The sequence below is a fragment of the Oncorhynchus keta genome, chromosome 9 (genome assembly GCF_023373465.1).
Source record: "Oncorhynchus keta strain PuntledgeMale-10-30-2019 chromosome 9, Oket_V2, whole genome shotgun sequence".
Taxonomy (NCBI): Eukaryota; Metazoa; Chordata; class Actinopteri; order Salmoniformes; family Salmonidae; genus Oncorhynchus; species Oncorhynchus keta.
In genome coordinates this window covers 11,210,856-11,227,751 of record NC_068429.1, presented here as the reverse complement: position 1 = coordinate 11,227,751, position 16,896 = coordinate 11,210,856, and the positions used below count along the sequence as shown (strand labels likewise).

General features: G+C 44.8%; 1 protein-coding gene, 1 long non-coding RNA gene and 1 pseudogene across 7 annotated transcripts in view; all 3 read left to right on the top strand.

Moving 5' to 3' along the window:
• The window catches only part of LOC118387265 (mitogen-activated protein kinase kinase kinase 1), a 50,067-nt gene extending 45,587 nt beyond the window's left edge, over positions 1–4,480 (top strand). For all 3 annotated transcript variants that reach the window (XM_052525137.1, XM_052525136.1, XM_052525138.1), the window contains exons 14-17: positions 858–2,268; positions 3,064–3,216; positions 3,571–3,733; positions 4,266–4,480. In XM_052525137.1, coding sequence (XP_052381097.1) covers positions 858–2,268; positions 3,064–3,216; positions 3,571–3,733; positions 4,266–4,453 — 1,915 coding nt within the window. In that variant the 3' untranslated portion in view covers positions 4,454–4,480. The remainder of the gene's footprint in view (positions 1–857; positions 2,269–3,063; positions 3,217–3,570; positions 3,734–4,265) is intronic.
• LOC127931728 (uncharacterized) lies at positions 4,481–7,838 on the top strand. 4 transcript variants are annotated; one of them, XR_008142746.1, is made up of 4 exons: positions 4,481–5,466; positions 5,559–5,987; positions 6,055–6,376; positions 7,580–7,838. It is a non-coding gene; the product is annotated as an uncharacterized LOC127931728 (long non-coding RNA). The 4 variants fall into 4 exon arrangements; XR_008142747.1 differs by having other exon boundaries at positions 4,481–5,711; XR_008142745.1 differs by having other exon boundaries at positions 4,481–5,987; positions 6,055–6,192.
• A 396-nt stretch (positions 7,839–8,234) lies between these two features.
• Positions 8,235–10,576, top strand: LOC127931727 (mitogen-activated protein kinase kinase kinase 1-like; annotated as a pseudogene).
• Positions 10,577–16,896: the final 6,320 nt, after the last annotated feature.

Below are 16,896 nucleotides of genomic sequence, written 5' to 3'. Positions count from 1 at the left end.
ACAAAGTCAAAACCTTGTATGTTTGAGTGCGTAGCCTTGGATACATAACGAAGGTCGAGAGCCAGGCCCATTACTCTGAATGCTTGGGAAGTTCATTAAGGCGCCTAATGTGCTATTATGGATTCTTTGGACATTGCTATTAATAAACACTACAAACTTTATTAAAAATTGTGTTCTGGTTTGTAGCTTGTAATTCAGTAGTTTGGTCTGTTTTTTTACCTCCTTTTTCTCCCCAATTTTGTGGTATCCAATTGTTAGTCGTTACTGTCATGTCTCATCGCTACAACCCCCGCACGGACTCAGGAGAGGCGAAGGTCGAGAGACATGCGTCGTCCGAAACACAACCCAACCAAGCCGCACTGATTCTTAACACAGCGTGCATCCAACCCAGAAGCCAGCCGCACCAATGTGTCGGATGTTTTCACTGTACACCTAGCGACCTGGTCAGCGTACACTGCGCCTGGCCCGCCACAGGAGTTGCTAGTGTGCGATGAGACAATCCCTGCCGGCCAAAACCTCCCTAACCCGGACGATGCTAGGCCAATTGTGCGCCGCCCCATGGGCCTTCCGGTCATGGCCGGCTCTGACAGAGGCTGGGCTCGAACCCAGAGTCTCTGGTGGCGGTGTAGTGCCTTAGACCACTGCGCCACCCGGGAGGCCAGTTCGGTCTGTTTTTAATGTTGCTGATATTATGGTAATTAAAATATGGAGACTCGTGATGACCACACTCTGGTCTCGATAACACTTCCTTGAATCATGTCTTTATATCTCACACAGTGATTTTATTGCAAGAGAGTACTATAGGGAATAGGAAGCTACAGCCTTCTAAGTTGTCCTTCTCATGTTCCTCTGTCCAGGTATCAGAAGCTGCTCCCCCTACTGAGCTTCTCGCTGCAGTCCATTGACAACTCCCACTCTATGGTGGGCAAGCTGTCTCGCCGCGTGTTCCTGAGCGCCGCGCGCATGGTGGCCCGCGTGCCGCACGTCTTCGTCAAGCTCCTGGACATGCTAAGCGTCACCAGCTCCACGCACTACGCCCGCATGCGCCGCCGCCTGCTCGCCATCGCCGAGGAGATGGACATCCTGGACGCCATCAACCTGGGCCTGGAGAGCATGGAGCACAGCGCCAGCGAGGCGCACCAACGGGCCAACGCCGCCTTCCTTGAGCCCTCCGCACCTCAGAACTCGCCCAACGTGACCGAGAGCAACACCCCGACGCATACGGTCCAGATGACCAGTGGGAAGGGAGGGAGAGGTTTCTCCGGCAACGTGGGAGCGAGTCCTGAGGATATAAGTGAGAGGTTAGCGGCCATCTCCACTAGCGCTGGGCGTCCCAATATGGCCACTTCCACGTGCGGTGGGGCCCTGGCCGAGCACCAAAAGCCCCCCGTTCAGGCGCGTAACCGCCCCCTCAGCCAGTGCCTGAACTCTACGCCTACCAGCCAAGCCCCCAGCCTCCCCTCGCCCTCCGCCTCCCACCCTCCTCCCTCCTTCCCAGGACCTGACAGCAGTACCAAACCCCGGCCCCAGAGCTTCGTCCCCAGCAAGCTAGCGTCAACTGCCCCCTCTGCTTCCTCCTGCTCTCCAGGCTCCCAGCGCAGGTTTCCCCAGCAGAAGCCCTTCAGCAACAAGGACCCAGAGAAGCAGCTCCCCTCCCCCTGTTTCACCCAAGCCCGACCCCTCCCCTCCAGCCAGATCCACAGACCAAAGCCCTCCCGACCCACCCCCTCCGAGGGGGCCAAGACCCTCTGCACCTCGCCCACTCCAAGAGCCTCCAAGATGGGCATGAAGCTGGACCTCCAAGGGGAAAAGCCCAGCCTCTCCACCAGCGCCTCCGGAGGTGAAGGCCCCTCCACAGGGGGCCACATGGGGGGTGCCACCACCCTCATCAGCAGCGAGGACAGCTGCTTCACCCCGGTGGAAGAGAAGTTCCGTGGACTGGACGCCTCTGCTGAGCTCAACTCCTCCATGGAAGACCTCCTGGAAGCATCTTTGCCCGTTGCCGGCGACACCACCACCGTCACGTTCCAGTCGGAGGTGGCCGTGCTGTCGCCGGAGCGGGCTGGGGACGGGCCGGGAGGAGGGGGAGAGGTGGGAATGTACAGCGAGGACGTGACGCAACACCAGAAGTGCAAGGAGAAGATGGAGGCGGAGGAGGAGGCGGCGCTGGCTGTAGTTATGGCCATGTCCGAGTCGCAGGATGCGCTGCCCATCATCCCCCAGCTGCAGGTGGATAAAGACCAGGACATCATCATCATCCAGGCAGATGTGAGTCAACGTGCACCTTCAGGAACATATGTCCCTACAAGACTTTAGACATCCTCAGTGTTCCCTAAACAAAAGGGCAGTTTCCCAGACACAGATGAAGCCTTATGTTTCTCCATTGAGCTTCCTTTTTCACCAGGACTAGGCTTAATTTGTGCCCAGGAAGCTGCCCCAGTAACTGGCTTAATAACTAACATATAAGTAGAGAACATTGTCACACCCAAGGTCAGAGAATACATGGGAATAATCATTCATATCAACCTGCCAATGTTGACTGAAGCCCTAAATGTAACCCACAGTGTGTGTGTGGTACTAGGTCTATTGCCTATACACATGCTGGCTGTGGGAAGCCTACCACTTCACGGCTGAGCTGTTGTTGCTCCTAGACGTTTCCACTTCACAATAACAGCACTCACAGTTGACCGGGGCAGCACTAGTAGGGCAGAAATTGACGGTGCCACGTTGAAAGTCACTGATCTCTTCAGTAAGGGCCATTTTACTGCCAATGTTTCTCTATGGAGATTGCATGGCTGTGTGCTTGATTTTATACACCTGTCAGCAACTGTGTGGCTGAAATAGTCGAATCCACTCATTTGAAGGGGTGTAAACATACACGTGTTTGTGTTTGTGTGTGTACAGTTGAAGTCTAAGTTTAAATACACTTAGGTTGGAGTCATTAAAACTCGTTGTTCAACCACTGCACAAATTTCTTGTTACAAACTATCGTTTTGGCAAGTCGTGTGTGTGTGTGTGTGTGTGTGTGTCATACTGACATGTTGTCATCCCATGCTTCCCCAGACTCCAGAGACTCTGCCTGGCCATACCAAAGCCAAGCAGCCCTACAGGGAGGGCCAGGAGTGGTTGAAGGGCCAGCAGATCGGCCTGGGGGCCTTCTCCTCCTGCTACCAGGCCCAGGACGTGGGCACTGGCACCCTGATGGCAGTCAAACAGGTGAGAAGACCGACGCATGGCAACCACAAATGTCTGCCCTGATACACACCTGTTGTCAGAGAAATAGATGGTTATAAAAATGAGTCCTAGCCAGTCAGAGCTCTTACCATAGTGCCTATACCTATTCAATGCTTTCCCATCTACAGGAGTGTTTAGGGAATAAGGGCTAGGTGTTGTTGCTAGGTGGGGCCTATGGGTCTCTTGTGTCCCCTGGTGCAGAAACTCTGGGGATTCCATGTCAGAGTTGTGACTTTATTTTAGCTAGTGACCTCAAACTGAGATGTTGCCCTTAAAGAGAATGTCCAGCTCTCTTCCCCTAGTAACCCTGTGTGTGCATGTCCTCCCCGACTATAGGTGACCTACGTCAGGAACACATCGTCGGAGCAAGAGGAGGTGGTGACTGCTCTGAGGGAGGAGATCCGGATGATGGCCCACCTCAACCACCCCAACATCATCCGTATGCTGGGGGCCACCTGCGAGAAGAGCAACTATAACCTGATGGTGGAGTGGATGGCAGGTAAGGACCACTCTTCTACTGCTGCTGATGATGATGGTGATGGTGATGATGACGACGACGATGATGATGATATCCCACGTTGAAAAAGCCTTAATTGACTTTTGGATGTTTGTTTTTTTGTTTCCTGCTTTCCTCATTTGTTCAATTTAATTGAGATTGTTTTGATACAAAAACAAAATTAAATTTGATATGTTTTCTTGCTTATCTTTGGTGTAATAATTCATTATTTTGTATTTATTTAACTTTTCAGAACTGGGTACATAAAATAATATTACTTGAACCTTTAATGAGTGAATATGTATCAGTTAACTTCCTGTATGTAAATAAGACAAGTCATGTCCAATTGGAACTAACCAGAAGATGAACTTGATAGTAGATATTGTAACACTTGACCCCATCCCTACTATAAACTATTGTCCTTCCTCCTATAACAATCACATATGTTGCCCCTGTAGAAATAGAAGAACTGGGTGTATTATTAATAGGATAAATAGTTATTATTTCATGGGTTGATCCTCTCTGTTGTGTCCAGGTGGCAGTGTGTCCCATCTCCTGAACAAGTATGGGGCCTTCAAGGAGGCTGTGATCATCAACTACACGGAGCAGCTGCTCCGAGGCCTGGCCTACCTCCACGAGAACCAGATCATCCACAGAGACATCAAAGGTGAGGGCACACACATACACGCCCTCTCGCGCACAGGAAGTCCCTGCTGCTATTGAGCTGCCTGTCACAGGGTTTAAGGTGGACTGGACTCTCAGGGAAACACTCATTCCATGTGTTTCACCTTTTAGGGGTGGAACTTTGGAGACTGTGAGTGGTAACGAACTGTAAGTCGCTCTGCAGAAGAGCGTCTGCTAAATGACAAATGTAGTGTAACAATAAGAAACTATAATAAGGGCTTGTGATTTGTACTGGACAGGTCAGGAATAATTAACTAGACTGACTACTGGGTTTGTACTGGACTCGTCAGGAATAATTAACTAGACTAACTACTGGGTTTGTACTGGACTCGTCAGGAATAATTAACTAGACTAACTACTGGGTTTGTACTGGACTCGTCAGGAATAATTAACTAGACTAACTACTGGGTTTGTACTGGACTCGTCAGGAATAATTAACTAGACTAACTACTGGGTTTGTACTGGACTCGTCAGGAATAATTAACTAGACTAACTACTGGGTTTGTACTGGACTCGTCAGGAATAATTAACTAGACTAACTACTGGGTTTGTACTGGACTCGTCAGGAATAATTAACTAGACTAACTACTGGGTTTGTACTGGACTCGTCAGGAATAATTAACTAGACTAACTACTGGGTTTGTACTGGACAGGTCAGGAATAATTAACTAAACTAACTACTGGGTTTGTACTGGACTCGTCAGGAATAATTAACTAGACTAACTACTGGGTTTGTACTGGACTCGTCAGGAATAATTAACTAGACTAACTACTGGGTTTGTACTGGACAGGTCAGGAATAATTAACTAGACTAACTACTAGGTTTGTACTGGACTCGTCAGGAATAATTAACTAGACTAACTACTGGGTTTGTACTGGACTCGTCAGGAATAATTAACTAGACTAACTACTGGGTTTGTACTGGACTCGTCAGGAATAATTAACTAGACTAACTACTGGGTTTGTACTGGACAGGTCAGGAATAATTAACTAAACTAACTACTGGGTTTGTACTGGACTCGTCAGGAATAATTAACTAGACTAACTACTGGGTTTGTACTGGACTCGTCAGGAATAATTAACTAGACTAACTACTGGGTTTGTACTGGACAGGTCAGGAATAATTAACTAGACTAACTACTAGGTTTGTACTGGACTCGTCAGGAATAATTAACTAGACTAACTACTGGGTTTGTACTGGACTCGTCAGGAATAATTAACTAGACTAACTACTGGGTTTGTACTGGACTCGTCAGGAATAATTAACTAGACTAACTACTGGGTTTGTACTGGACTCGTCAGGAATAATTAACTAGACTAACTACTGGCTTTGTACTGGACAGGTCAGGAATAATTAACTAGACTAACTACTGGGTTTGTACTGGACAGGTCAGGAATAATTAACTAGACTAACTACTGGGTTTGTACTGGACAGGTCAGGAATAATTAACTAGACTAACTACTGGGTTTGTACTGGACTCGTCAGGAATAATTAACTAGACTAACTACTGGGTTTGTACTGGACTCGTCAGGAATAATTAACTAGACTAACTACTGGGTTTGTACTGGACTCGTCAGGAATAATTAACTAGACTAACTACTGGGTTTTAACTAAACTAACTACTGTTTGTACTGGACAGGTCAGGAATAATTAACTAGACTAACTACTGGGTTTGTACTGGACTCGTCAGGAATAATTAACTAGACTAACTACTGGGTTTGTACTGGACTCGTCAGGAATAATTAACTAGACTAACTACTGGGTTTGTACTGGACAGGTCAGGAATAATTAACTAGACTAACTACTGGGTTTGTACTGGACTCGTCAGGAATAATTAACTAGACTAACTACTGGGTTTGTACTGGACTCGTCAGGAATAATTAACTAGACTAACTACTGGGTTTGTACTGGACTCGTCAGGAATAATTAACTAGACTAACTACTGGGTTTGTACTGGACAGGTCAGGAATAATTAACTAGACTAACTACTGGGTTTGTACTGGACTCGTCAGGAATAATTAACTAGACTAACTACTGGGTTTGACTAACTACTGGGTTTGTACTGGAGGTCAGGAATAATTAACTAGACTAACTACTGGGTTTGTACTGGACAGGTCAGGAATAATTAACTAGACTAACTACTGGGTTTGTACTGGACTAGGAATAATTAACTAGACTAACTACTGGGTTTGTACTGGACTCGTCAGGAATAATTAACTAGACTAACTACTGGGTTTGTACTGGACAGGTCAGGAATAATTAACTAGACTAACTACTGGGTTTGTACTGGACTCAGGAATAATTAACTAGACTAACTTGGGTTTGTACTGGACAGGTCAGGAATAATTAACTAGACTAACTACTGGGTTTGTACTGGACAGGTCAGGAATAATTAACTAGACTAACTACTGGGTTTGTACTGGACAGGAATAATTAACTAGACTAACTACTGGGTTTGTACTGGACAGGTCAGGAATAATTAACTAGACTAACTACTGGGTTTGTACTGGACAGGAATCAGACTAACTACTGGGTTTGTAACACAATTAACTACTGGGTTTGTACTGGACTCGTCAGGAATAATTAACTCTACTACTGGGTTTGTACTGGACTGGAATAATTAACTAAACTAACTACTGGGTTTGTACTGGACCAGGAATAATTAACTAGACTAACTACTGGGTTTGTACTGGACAGGTAATTAACTAGCCAACTACTGGGTTTGTACTGGACTCAGGAATAATTAACTAGAGCACAGGTCAGGAATAATTAACTAGACTAACTACTGGGTTTGTAGGACTCAGGAATAATTAACTAGACTAACTACTGGGTTTGTACTGGACTCGTCAGGAATAATTAACTAGACTAACTACTGGGTTTGTACTGGACAGGTCAGGAATAATTAACTAGACTAACTACTGGGTTTGTACTGGACTGGAATAATTAACTAGACTAACTACTGGGTTTGTACTGGAGTTCAGGAATAATTAACTAGACTAACTACTGGGTTTGTACTGGACAGGTCTAATTAACTAGACTAACTACTATTTGTACTGGACAGCAGGAATAATTAACTAGACTAACTACTGGCCTTGTACTGGACAGAGGAATAATTAACTAGACTAACTGGGTTTGTACTGAAAGGGAGGCTTTGTACTGGACAGGTCAGGAATAATTAACTAGACTAACTACTGGGTTTGTACTGGACAGGTCAGGAATAATTAACTAGACTAACTACTGGGTTTGTACTGGACAGGTCAGGAATAATTAACTAGACTAACTACTGGGTTTGTACTGGACAGGTCAGGAATAATTAACTAGACTAACTACTGGGTTTGTACTGGACAGGTCAGGAATAATTAACTAGACTAACTACTAGGTTTGTACTGGACAGGTCAGGAATAACTAACTAGAGACTGACTACTGGGTTTGTACTGTCAGACACACCTCAGGAATCACCTTTATGGCATAGCCTAACTACAAGGTGCAACCTGCTGATTGACAGCAAGGTCAGAGGCTGAGGATAGCTGACTACACCAGACAGGCCTCAGGGCACTGGACAGGGAGTTCCAGGGTGACTCCTGGGAACACACCTTCACCCCACACATGGATGAAAGGGAGAGAGATAAATCTGTGTTTAGAATTAGAGTTCTGTTCCTCCTTTATAGTGCAATCCTTTTGACTGGAGCCATTGACACACACACACACACACACACACACACACACACACACACCACACACACCTCACACACACACACACACACACACACACACACACACACACACACACACAACACACACACACACACACACACACACACACACACACACACACACACACACACACACACACACACACACACACACACACACACACACACACACACACACACACACACACACACACACACACACACACACACACACACACACACACACACACACACACACACACACACACAGACACACACACACACACACACACACACACACACACACACACACACACACACACACACACACACACACACACACACACACACACACACACACACACACACACACACACAGCGTACAAGTGATGGCTCGCATAAAACTAGTAAATTCCGCCACTTAAACCAATGTCTTAAGATCAAAACCCCCCCAGTCCTCTGTATCCTCTTTGTGGAGAGGGCCTGAAAGAGGTAGAAGCCGAAGCATTAGCCTTCTGTGGGGGCTGTTCGTTTTGAAGAGAGCCCTGATCATGCTGGTATTAAACTGGGCTGTCATGCTGTGGGAGGCCTGGGTAGTTGAACTCCCTCCTAATTAAACAAGGTTTTTGGAACCACTACAATAACAAGACATTAAGGGGTCGGCCTCCATTGTGGGGGTCTTCTCTTTCAAAGGGGATTAAAATGCTCTTACATTTGGGAGTTACTGAGAAATCTAAATCCACTTTATTTCAGTTCCGTAGCGAACACGTGACTCTGAATGACCAGCATAATGGCGGTTGGGTTTCACTGCCGGAAAAAAAGCTTTTGTCGGAAGCAAACAACATTTTAAATGGCCTTCCCCAAATGTACGAAAGCAAGATTTGGCCTGGGATTAAATTGAAGCCATAGTCATGTGACAAATGTAGAAACAGGCCAACTAAATAAGACACAAAACATAATGGCAGTCTATGGGAGGATCCGTAATACATTGAACTCCTTTTGGTTTGACGTTGTGTCCATCCACCAAAAAGTAGTCTGCTGTGTAACTATGCCACTCCTCAACAACGCCCAGGCAAGTGCTATAAAATAATGACTTGCTATTTCAGTCCTTTCTGCTGCTATTTGCAAATGCTAGACTATGAATGGAGTAGAGTTAAGTGTGTGTGTAGTCGGAGAGTGCAGTAAAGGCTTAAATTCAATAAACGTCACGCAGTTGTCCATATGTTGATACCTTTTTGTGTACGGTTGACTCTGTAGGTGCTGCGTGGACAGCAGTACGGCCGGAGCTGTGACGTGTGGAGTGTGGGCTGTGCCATCATCGAGATGTCGTGTGCCAAGCCCCCCTGGAACGCAGAGAAACACTCCAACCACCTCGCTCTCATATTCAAGGTGCCACCAATACAAGCACAGCCACAAAGTTAGATTATTAAGGAAACCATGTCTATTCAGTTAGATAAGTGATAAATACATTTTATAAAAATAAAAAAATGTGATCCATTTGTCTTCACGACCAGAAATATTCTATACCTAGAAATGTTATTAGTACTCTTTACCATTACCGTTGAATATGTGACCCACTAAAAACCACAGTCACTGTTTTACATCACTAGATGGAATTGGTACAACATTTACTGTTTTAGGATTGATGTACACGTATAGCTGTAAAATACATATACCTGAAAAAGCACCCTATTGGCCTGTTTCATCCAAAGGTTGATTGGGTTTCAACAGTAGCATGACCTCACCCTCCCTCCCCCAGATTGCGAGTGCCACCACGGCGCCCTCCATCCCTCCCCAACTGACCCCTGGCCTGAGGGACGTCACTCTGCGCTGCCTTGAGCTCCAGCCTGCCGACCGACCCCCATCCAGGGAACTCCTCAAGCACCCCGTCTTCCGCCTCAACTGGTAGTCCCCAACATCCTCCCACAGTCCCCAACATCCTCCCACAGTCCCCAACATCCTCCCACAGTCCCCAACATCCTCCCACAGTCCCCTAGCCTCCCTATCCCATAGTGTCTACTACTGAAGGCCCAGCCAGCCTGCTTTTCTCTCCTCCTCCCACAGCTGACAATCAGACCAGCCTCCATAACAAGACCAGCCTCCCTAACCCTAGACCGCCCTCCATCCACCACCGACCAGCCTCCCTAACCCTAGACCGCCCTCCATCCACCCCAGACCAGCCTCCCTAACCCTAGACCGCCCTCCATCCACCCCAGACCAGCCTCCCTAACCCTAGACCGCCCTCCATCCACCCCAGACCAGCCTCCCTAACCCTAGACCGCCCTCCATCCACCCCAGACCAGCCTCCCTAACCCTAGACCACCCTCCATCCACCACCAGACCAGCCTCCCTAACCCTAGACCGCCCTCCATCCACCCCAGACCAGCCTCCCTAACCCTAGACCGCCCTCCATCCACCACCGACCAGCCTCCCTAACCCTAGACCGCCCTCCATCCACCCCAGACCAGCCTCCCTCCCTAGACCGCCCTCCATCCACCACCCAGCCTCCCTAACCAGCCTCCCAGCCTAACCCTAGACCGCCCTCCATCCACCCCAGACCAGCCTCCTCCCTAACCCTAGACCGCCCTCCATCCACCCCAGACCAGCCTCCATCCACCACCCCAGACCAGCCTCCCTAACCCTAGACCGCCCTCCATCCACCCCAGACCAGCCTCCCTAACCCCCCTCCAGACCAGCCTCCCTCCATCCACCCCAGACCAGCCTCCCCCTAACCCTAACCCCTCCCTACCCCAGACCAGCCTCCCTAACCCTAGACCGCCCTCCACCCTCCACCACCACCGACCAGCCACCCCAGACCAGCCTCCCTAACCCTAGACCGCCCCATCCATCCACCCCAGACCAGCCTCCCTAACCCTAGACCGCCCTCCATCCACCACCAGCCTCCCCTACCAGCCTCCCTAACCCCAGCCTCCCTAACCCTAGACCGCCCTCCATCCACCACCGACCAGCCTCCCTAACCCTAGCCCGCCCTCCATCCACCACCGACCAGCCTCCCTAACCCTAGACCGCCCTCCATCCACCCCAGACCAGCCTCCCTAACCCCAGACCGCCCTCCATCCACACCAAGCTGCCCCCAGTCATGAGTGGAGGGCCTGGGATGGATGGGATACCTGGGTAATACCCTCCCGTTCCACTACTATGGCCTCAAACTGCTGTACCTTTAGCACAAAATGCAAAAAGCGAGTCGCAAAAGTTCTACTACGAAAACGGTGCTTTCTTAGTTAGTGCCATGTTGGTATACTGTAGTCTGTATTGCTCTGTTTTATCAAGCCTCTGTTCTGGTAAAGAAATGGTTCCTTTAGCACTTTGGTAGCCATTTTGCAATGGTTTCGAGAAGTTCCTCTTCCCATTTTAACCCCCCGTGAGTCAACAAATAAGTCCTTAGAACCGCAATCCGGAGACGACGGAGTAAAATGGTTTTTATCACTGTTATGTTGTAACGTCGGGTCATAAGTTTCCGACTCGGTTTTTGTTTTTAGAGTATCCTATGTGTAGAAGAAAGGCATAATGAAGCTGTTTTAATCGATTGAATTTGTGCATAACTGCATTTCTATAAAGATGCGTTTAAGATGTGCATTTTACTGTTGGGCCATAAAGCTTAGTCGAATAATCATGAAGATTACTTAAGTATTTCAGGGAGCGGTGATTTATCTAACAGAAACATTGCTAGTCTGGCTAGCATAACGCTGAATGTGAACGCTTATGATGCCCACATCGTCTCAAATGTTATTTTGTTCTTTGATTATTTTATTTTTTTGAGATAAAGATCCCATGTATGAAGTTATGATTTTTTTATATATATATATATATATATATATATATATATATATATATATATATATACACAATAACACCCCAAAAAGATATTCATATCTTTTTTTGGTGTTATTGTATATTCAAAGCTATCCTTAAGAGATTGAGACATTTGTTGTGTATGGGCGTAAGTTTTCCAAACAACACTATGATGTCGTACCACACTGTTAAAATGAAAACACCCTGTTGGTCTCTTAACTCTCGCTGTTACAATTGAGCCATGTGCATCGCACATATTTTAGCCTTTTTAAAATAATTTTATGAGCCCTAAATGCTGTGTCCATACATTCAAAACCGCTATATTCAATATTGATCTACCATTCTTCTGGTGCTGTTCCTTTTGTAGAATGTCACGCTACAATTCAACAATTAAATGTTTTATTATTTTTTATCTTGGCTCTATTTTTAAAACAAATTGTTATAAAATCCATGTACATCTGAGGTTTTCTATGACTCTTCTATTTTCCATTGTGGATACTCTATATAATGAATATAAATGCTGTACAATTTTTAAAACATTTTTGGTGGAGGGATATTTCTGATTTAAGGCTGACTTTTCTGCTTAAATGTTTTACCATCTCTTTTTGATTAGAATTCTCAAACATGTTCCTAAATGGTGTTAATTTATGAACTATAACTCTCCAAGCGGTGGTGTTCTGGTTGTAATCCATTAAAGTAAAAGGATGATAATTAAGATGTGGAATGTTTCCAAAGTCAACCTTTTTTTAAATGGGGAATATGCATTTAATTGCTATTTTTATTTGGAATCCCTTAATGGCAAGGGTTTGAGACAATTAAAAAATATATATATAATTAAGCAGAAAATGTAATCTATTTAAAAAAAATCCTATTCTTTACATGGAGTACAAGCTGATCAAGCTTGAAGAGTTAAATGTAAATACATGTGAAGTTTGGTAGCTAAAATGATTGTACTTGACTGTATTTTTATACCACACTCTTTTCCATTTTATTTTTTTGTTCCTGCTTCGGGTTATTTTTCTTATGCCTTTTTAAAAGCTTTAAAGTTATGCACTCTGGTCTTTTTTATATACTGGAAGAAAAATCTGTTTCTGTCATTCATAAAAGCTAATCAGTATTACTTCAATTTGTCATGTCTATAATTCTTACCAATCTCTTAATGCCTTCTGAATCCTCTTGTCCACCTGTGTCTCAGCCAGCTTGCTGGTCTTTATCTATTTTGTCTTATTTTATGCTGATGTGATGTAATCTTATGTGCTTTTTTTGGATCTAAGCTGGACTGAAATTTGTGTGAAATTGTTTCCTGTTTCCTGTGTCACTTGGTGGTACTTTTTTTTATTTGTAAAGAACATCTTGCTGTTTTATTCCAGTCTCTACTACCTCAGGTGTCCTATAGAGTCTCTTCTACCAAAGTTCACTTTCTCTCTCTATATATATATTTATATATATATATATATATAATCTTTTTTTTGACTTTGTTTTTTTTTTTCAAAGATTTTCAGGGCTTAAGGGCTAACTTATATTAGCACCTTTACTGTGCAAATAAACTCATGAAATCTCTGGATTAATAAAAAAAAATTGCTTAAGCTGTATCCTGTAAGTTAAAATGTATCAAGATATTGTAATTATTACAATTTTTACCCCATTCTAAGCATTTTATTGCATAAATTGGAACTTATTTGGTGTCTGTCTTTATGGTAAATAAACAAAAAATTGGGAAAAAGGTTTCTTGTTCCTCCTGTCAATTCTTTGTCAAAGCCTCAGAACCACAACTACTGTGTTAAATTTATCAATGGGCATACAGACGAGTATCATTGACTTTACTACGAGTGAGAACAACCTCTACTTCAGAATGCCGGTGCTGTTCAGTCCAACTTATGTCTTCCCTTTTAAAATATAGGTTAACTAAACCCTGGTCATCTGAGATGGATCCTTAACAGGTAGCCTAGTGGTTAGAGCGTTGGACTAGTAATTGAAAGGTTGCAGGATCGAATCCCCAAGCTGACAAGGTGAAAAAAATCTGTCGTTCTGCCCCTGAACAAGGCAGTTAACCCACTGTTCCTAGGCCGTCATTAAAAATGATTTGTTCTTAACTGACTTGCCTGGTTAAATAAAGGTCAAATAAATAACTAGTCAGTACAGGACAAAGATGTGCATAACTCTTAGGTGAAGGCCTATCAAAACCATGAACACTTTCCTTGAGTACAGTGTCCGAAGCGTCACGTGGTAGGACTTGTTCTGGAGGATAGAGCTAGCACAATTACCGCGGAACCGCCGGTTACGGATGAAGACCGTAATGAAAAAAAAAATAACCATCAAATGTTGAACTGAAGACGTTTGTGCGGTTGAGTCGGTTTTTGCTGTAACATGGACTCTTAATGTGATTAAACTTTGAGGCTCCTTGCTAAAACAAGCAAAAGAGTGTTTGTGGAATGGGGACACTCGTTGTCTTCAGTCTGTTTCTATGGCAGCACACATTCACGAGGAGAACATGACAGTTTAGATCATCTAGAATTCCAGACTGACACAGCCCTACTGGTGGTTGTGTTGGAGATGGCCCTGTCAGTTGGTTCAGTACAAGTCACTCAGTGGAATACTGGCCTAAAAGTCTATTCAACCAAAACATGCTTTGTCTGACTTCAATAATATTATATATTTTTAATTGTAACACGCTTTTGAAAAACCCAAAGTGCCACCAAAAAATGTATATATAAAAGTGTAAGAGGTGTTTGAAAAGACCTGAAATGTTTGTTGGGATTGAGTTTATGCCTGCCTGAGTTTATGCCTGCCTGATGACATCACCAGGCAGTAAATGAGTTAATAGAATAAATAAGAAAAGACCGTTCCTAACCCCTCTGCTAATAACAGCTAGTTTTCAGTTTGACCACTCCGACTGTCCTAGCTAAATTCTTGCTTGAGAAATGTATCTTTACTAAGAAGCCCTTTTTGTTTCAACACCCCATAATGACAAAGTAGAAATAGGTTTTAGAAATGTTTGGTAGTTCATAAAAAAATGAACTGAAATCATACTTACGTAAGTATTTGTATTCAGACCCTTTTCTCAGTACTTTGTTGAAGCACCTTTGGCAGCGATTATAGCCTCAAGTCTTCTTTGGTATGACGCTATAAGCTTGGCACACCTGTATTTGGGGAGTTTCTCCCGTTCCTCTCTGCAGATCCTCTCAAGCTCTGTAAGGTTGGATGGGGAGCGTTGCTGCACAGCTATTTTCAGGTCTCTTCAGAGATGTTCGATCGGATTCAAGTCCAGGGTCTGGCTGGAAAACTCAAGGAGTTGTCCCGAAAGCCACTCCTGCGTTGTCTTGGCTGTGTGCTTAGGGTCAGTGAACTTGGAAGGTGAACCTGGATCAGGTTTTCATTAAGGATCTCTCTGTACTTTGTTCTGTTCATCTTTCCCTCTATCCTGACTAGTCTCCCAGACCCTAGTTGTCCTTCTGGAAGGTTCTCCCATCCCCACACATGATGCACCTGAGCTCAATTGCGAATCTCATAGCAAAGGGTCTGAATACTTATGTAAATAAGGTATTTCTGTTTTTTATTTTTAATACATTTGCAGAAATTTCTTAACTGTTTTTGCTTTGTCATTATAGGGTATTGTGTGTAGATTGCTGAGGCTGAAATGTGACAAAGCTGGAAAGTTAAAAAAAAATATTTTTGCAAACGTATTTACTTAAGTATTCAGACCCTTTGCTATGAGATTCGCCTGTGGTAAATTCAATTGATTGGACATGATTTAGAAAGGCACACACTATATAAGGTCCCACAGTTGACAGTGAATGTCAAAGCAAAAAAAAAGCCACGAGGTTGAAGGAATTGTCTGTAGAGCACCGAGACGGGATTGTTTCAAGGCACAGATCTGGGGAAGGGTACCAAAAAATTTCTGCATCATTGAAGGTCCCCAAGAACACATTGGCCTCCATCATTCTTAAATGGAAGAGGTTTGGAACTACCAAGACTCTTCCTAAAGCTGTCCGGCTGGCCAAACTGAGCAATCAGGGGAGAAGGGCCTTTGTCAGGGCTGTGACCAAGAACCCGATGGTCACTCTGACAGAGCTCCAGAGTTCCTCTGTGTAGATGGCAGAACCTTCCAGAAGGACAACCATCTCTGCAGCACTCCACAAATTAGGCATTTATTGTAGAGTGGCCAGAAGGAAGCCACTCCTCAGTAAAAGGCACATGACAGCCCGCTTTGAGTTTGCCAAAAGGCACCTAAAGGACTCTCGGACCATGAGAAACAAGATTCCTTGGTCTGGTGAAACGAAGATTCAACTATTTGGCCTGAATGCCAAGCGTCACGTCTGGAGGGAGACTCGTCTTGATCGAGGGAAAGATAAACGGAGCAAAGTACAGCGAGATCCTTGATGAAAACCTGCTCCAGAGTGCGCAGGATTTCAGACTGGGGTGAAGGTTCACCTTCCAACAGGACAACGACCCTAAGCAGCCAAAACAACACAGGTGTGGCTTCGGGACAAGTCTCTGAATGTCCTTGAGTGGCCCAGCCAGAGCCCGGACTTGAACCCGATCTAACATCTCTAGAGAGACCTGAAAATAGCTGTGCAGCAACGCTTCCCATCCAACCTGACAGAGCTTGAGAGGATCTGCAGAGAAACTCCCCAAATGCATTTGTGTCATGCTTGTAGCGTCAAAAACAAAAAGACTCAAGGCTGCAATCACTGGCAAAGGTGCTTCAATAAAGTACTGAGTAAAAGGGTCTGAACACTTATGTAAATGTGATATTTCAATTTTTTATGTTTAATACATTTGCCAAAAATTCTAAAAACCTGTTTTTTTCTTTGTCATTATGTGTATTGTGTGTAGATTGATGAGGGGAAAAGTAACTATTGAATCTATTTTAGAATAAGGCTGTAACGTAACAAAACGTGGAAAAAGTCCAGGGGTCTGAATACTTTCCGAATGCACTCTATATACAGGGAGTATCAGTACCAGATCAATATGCA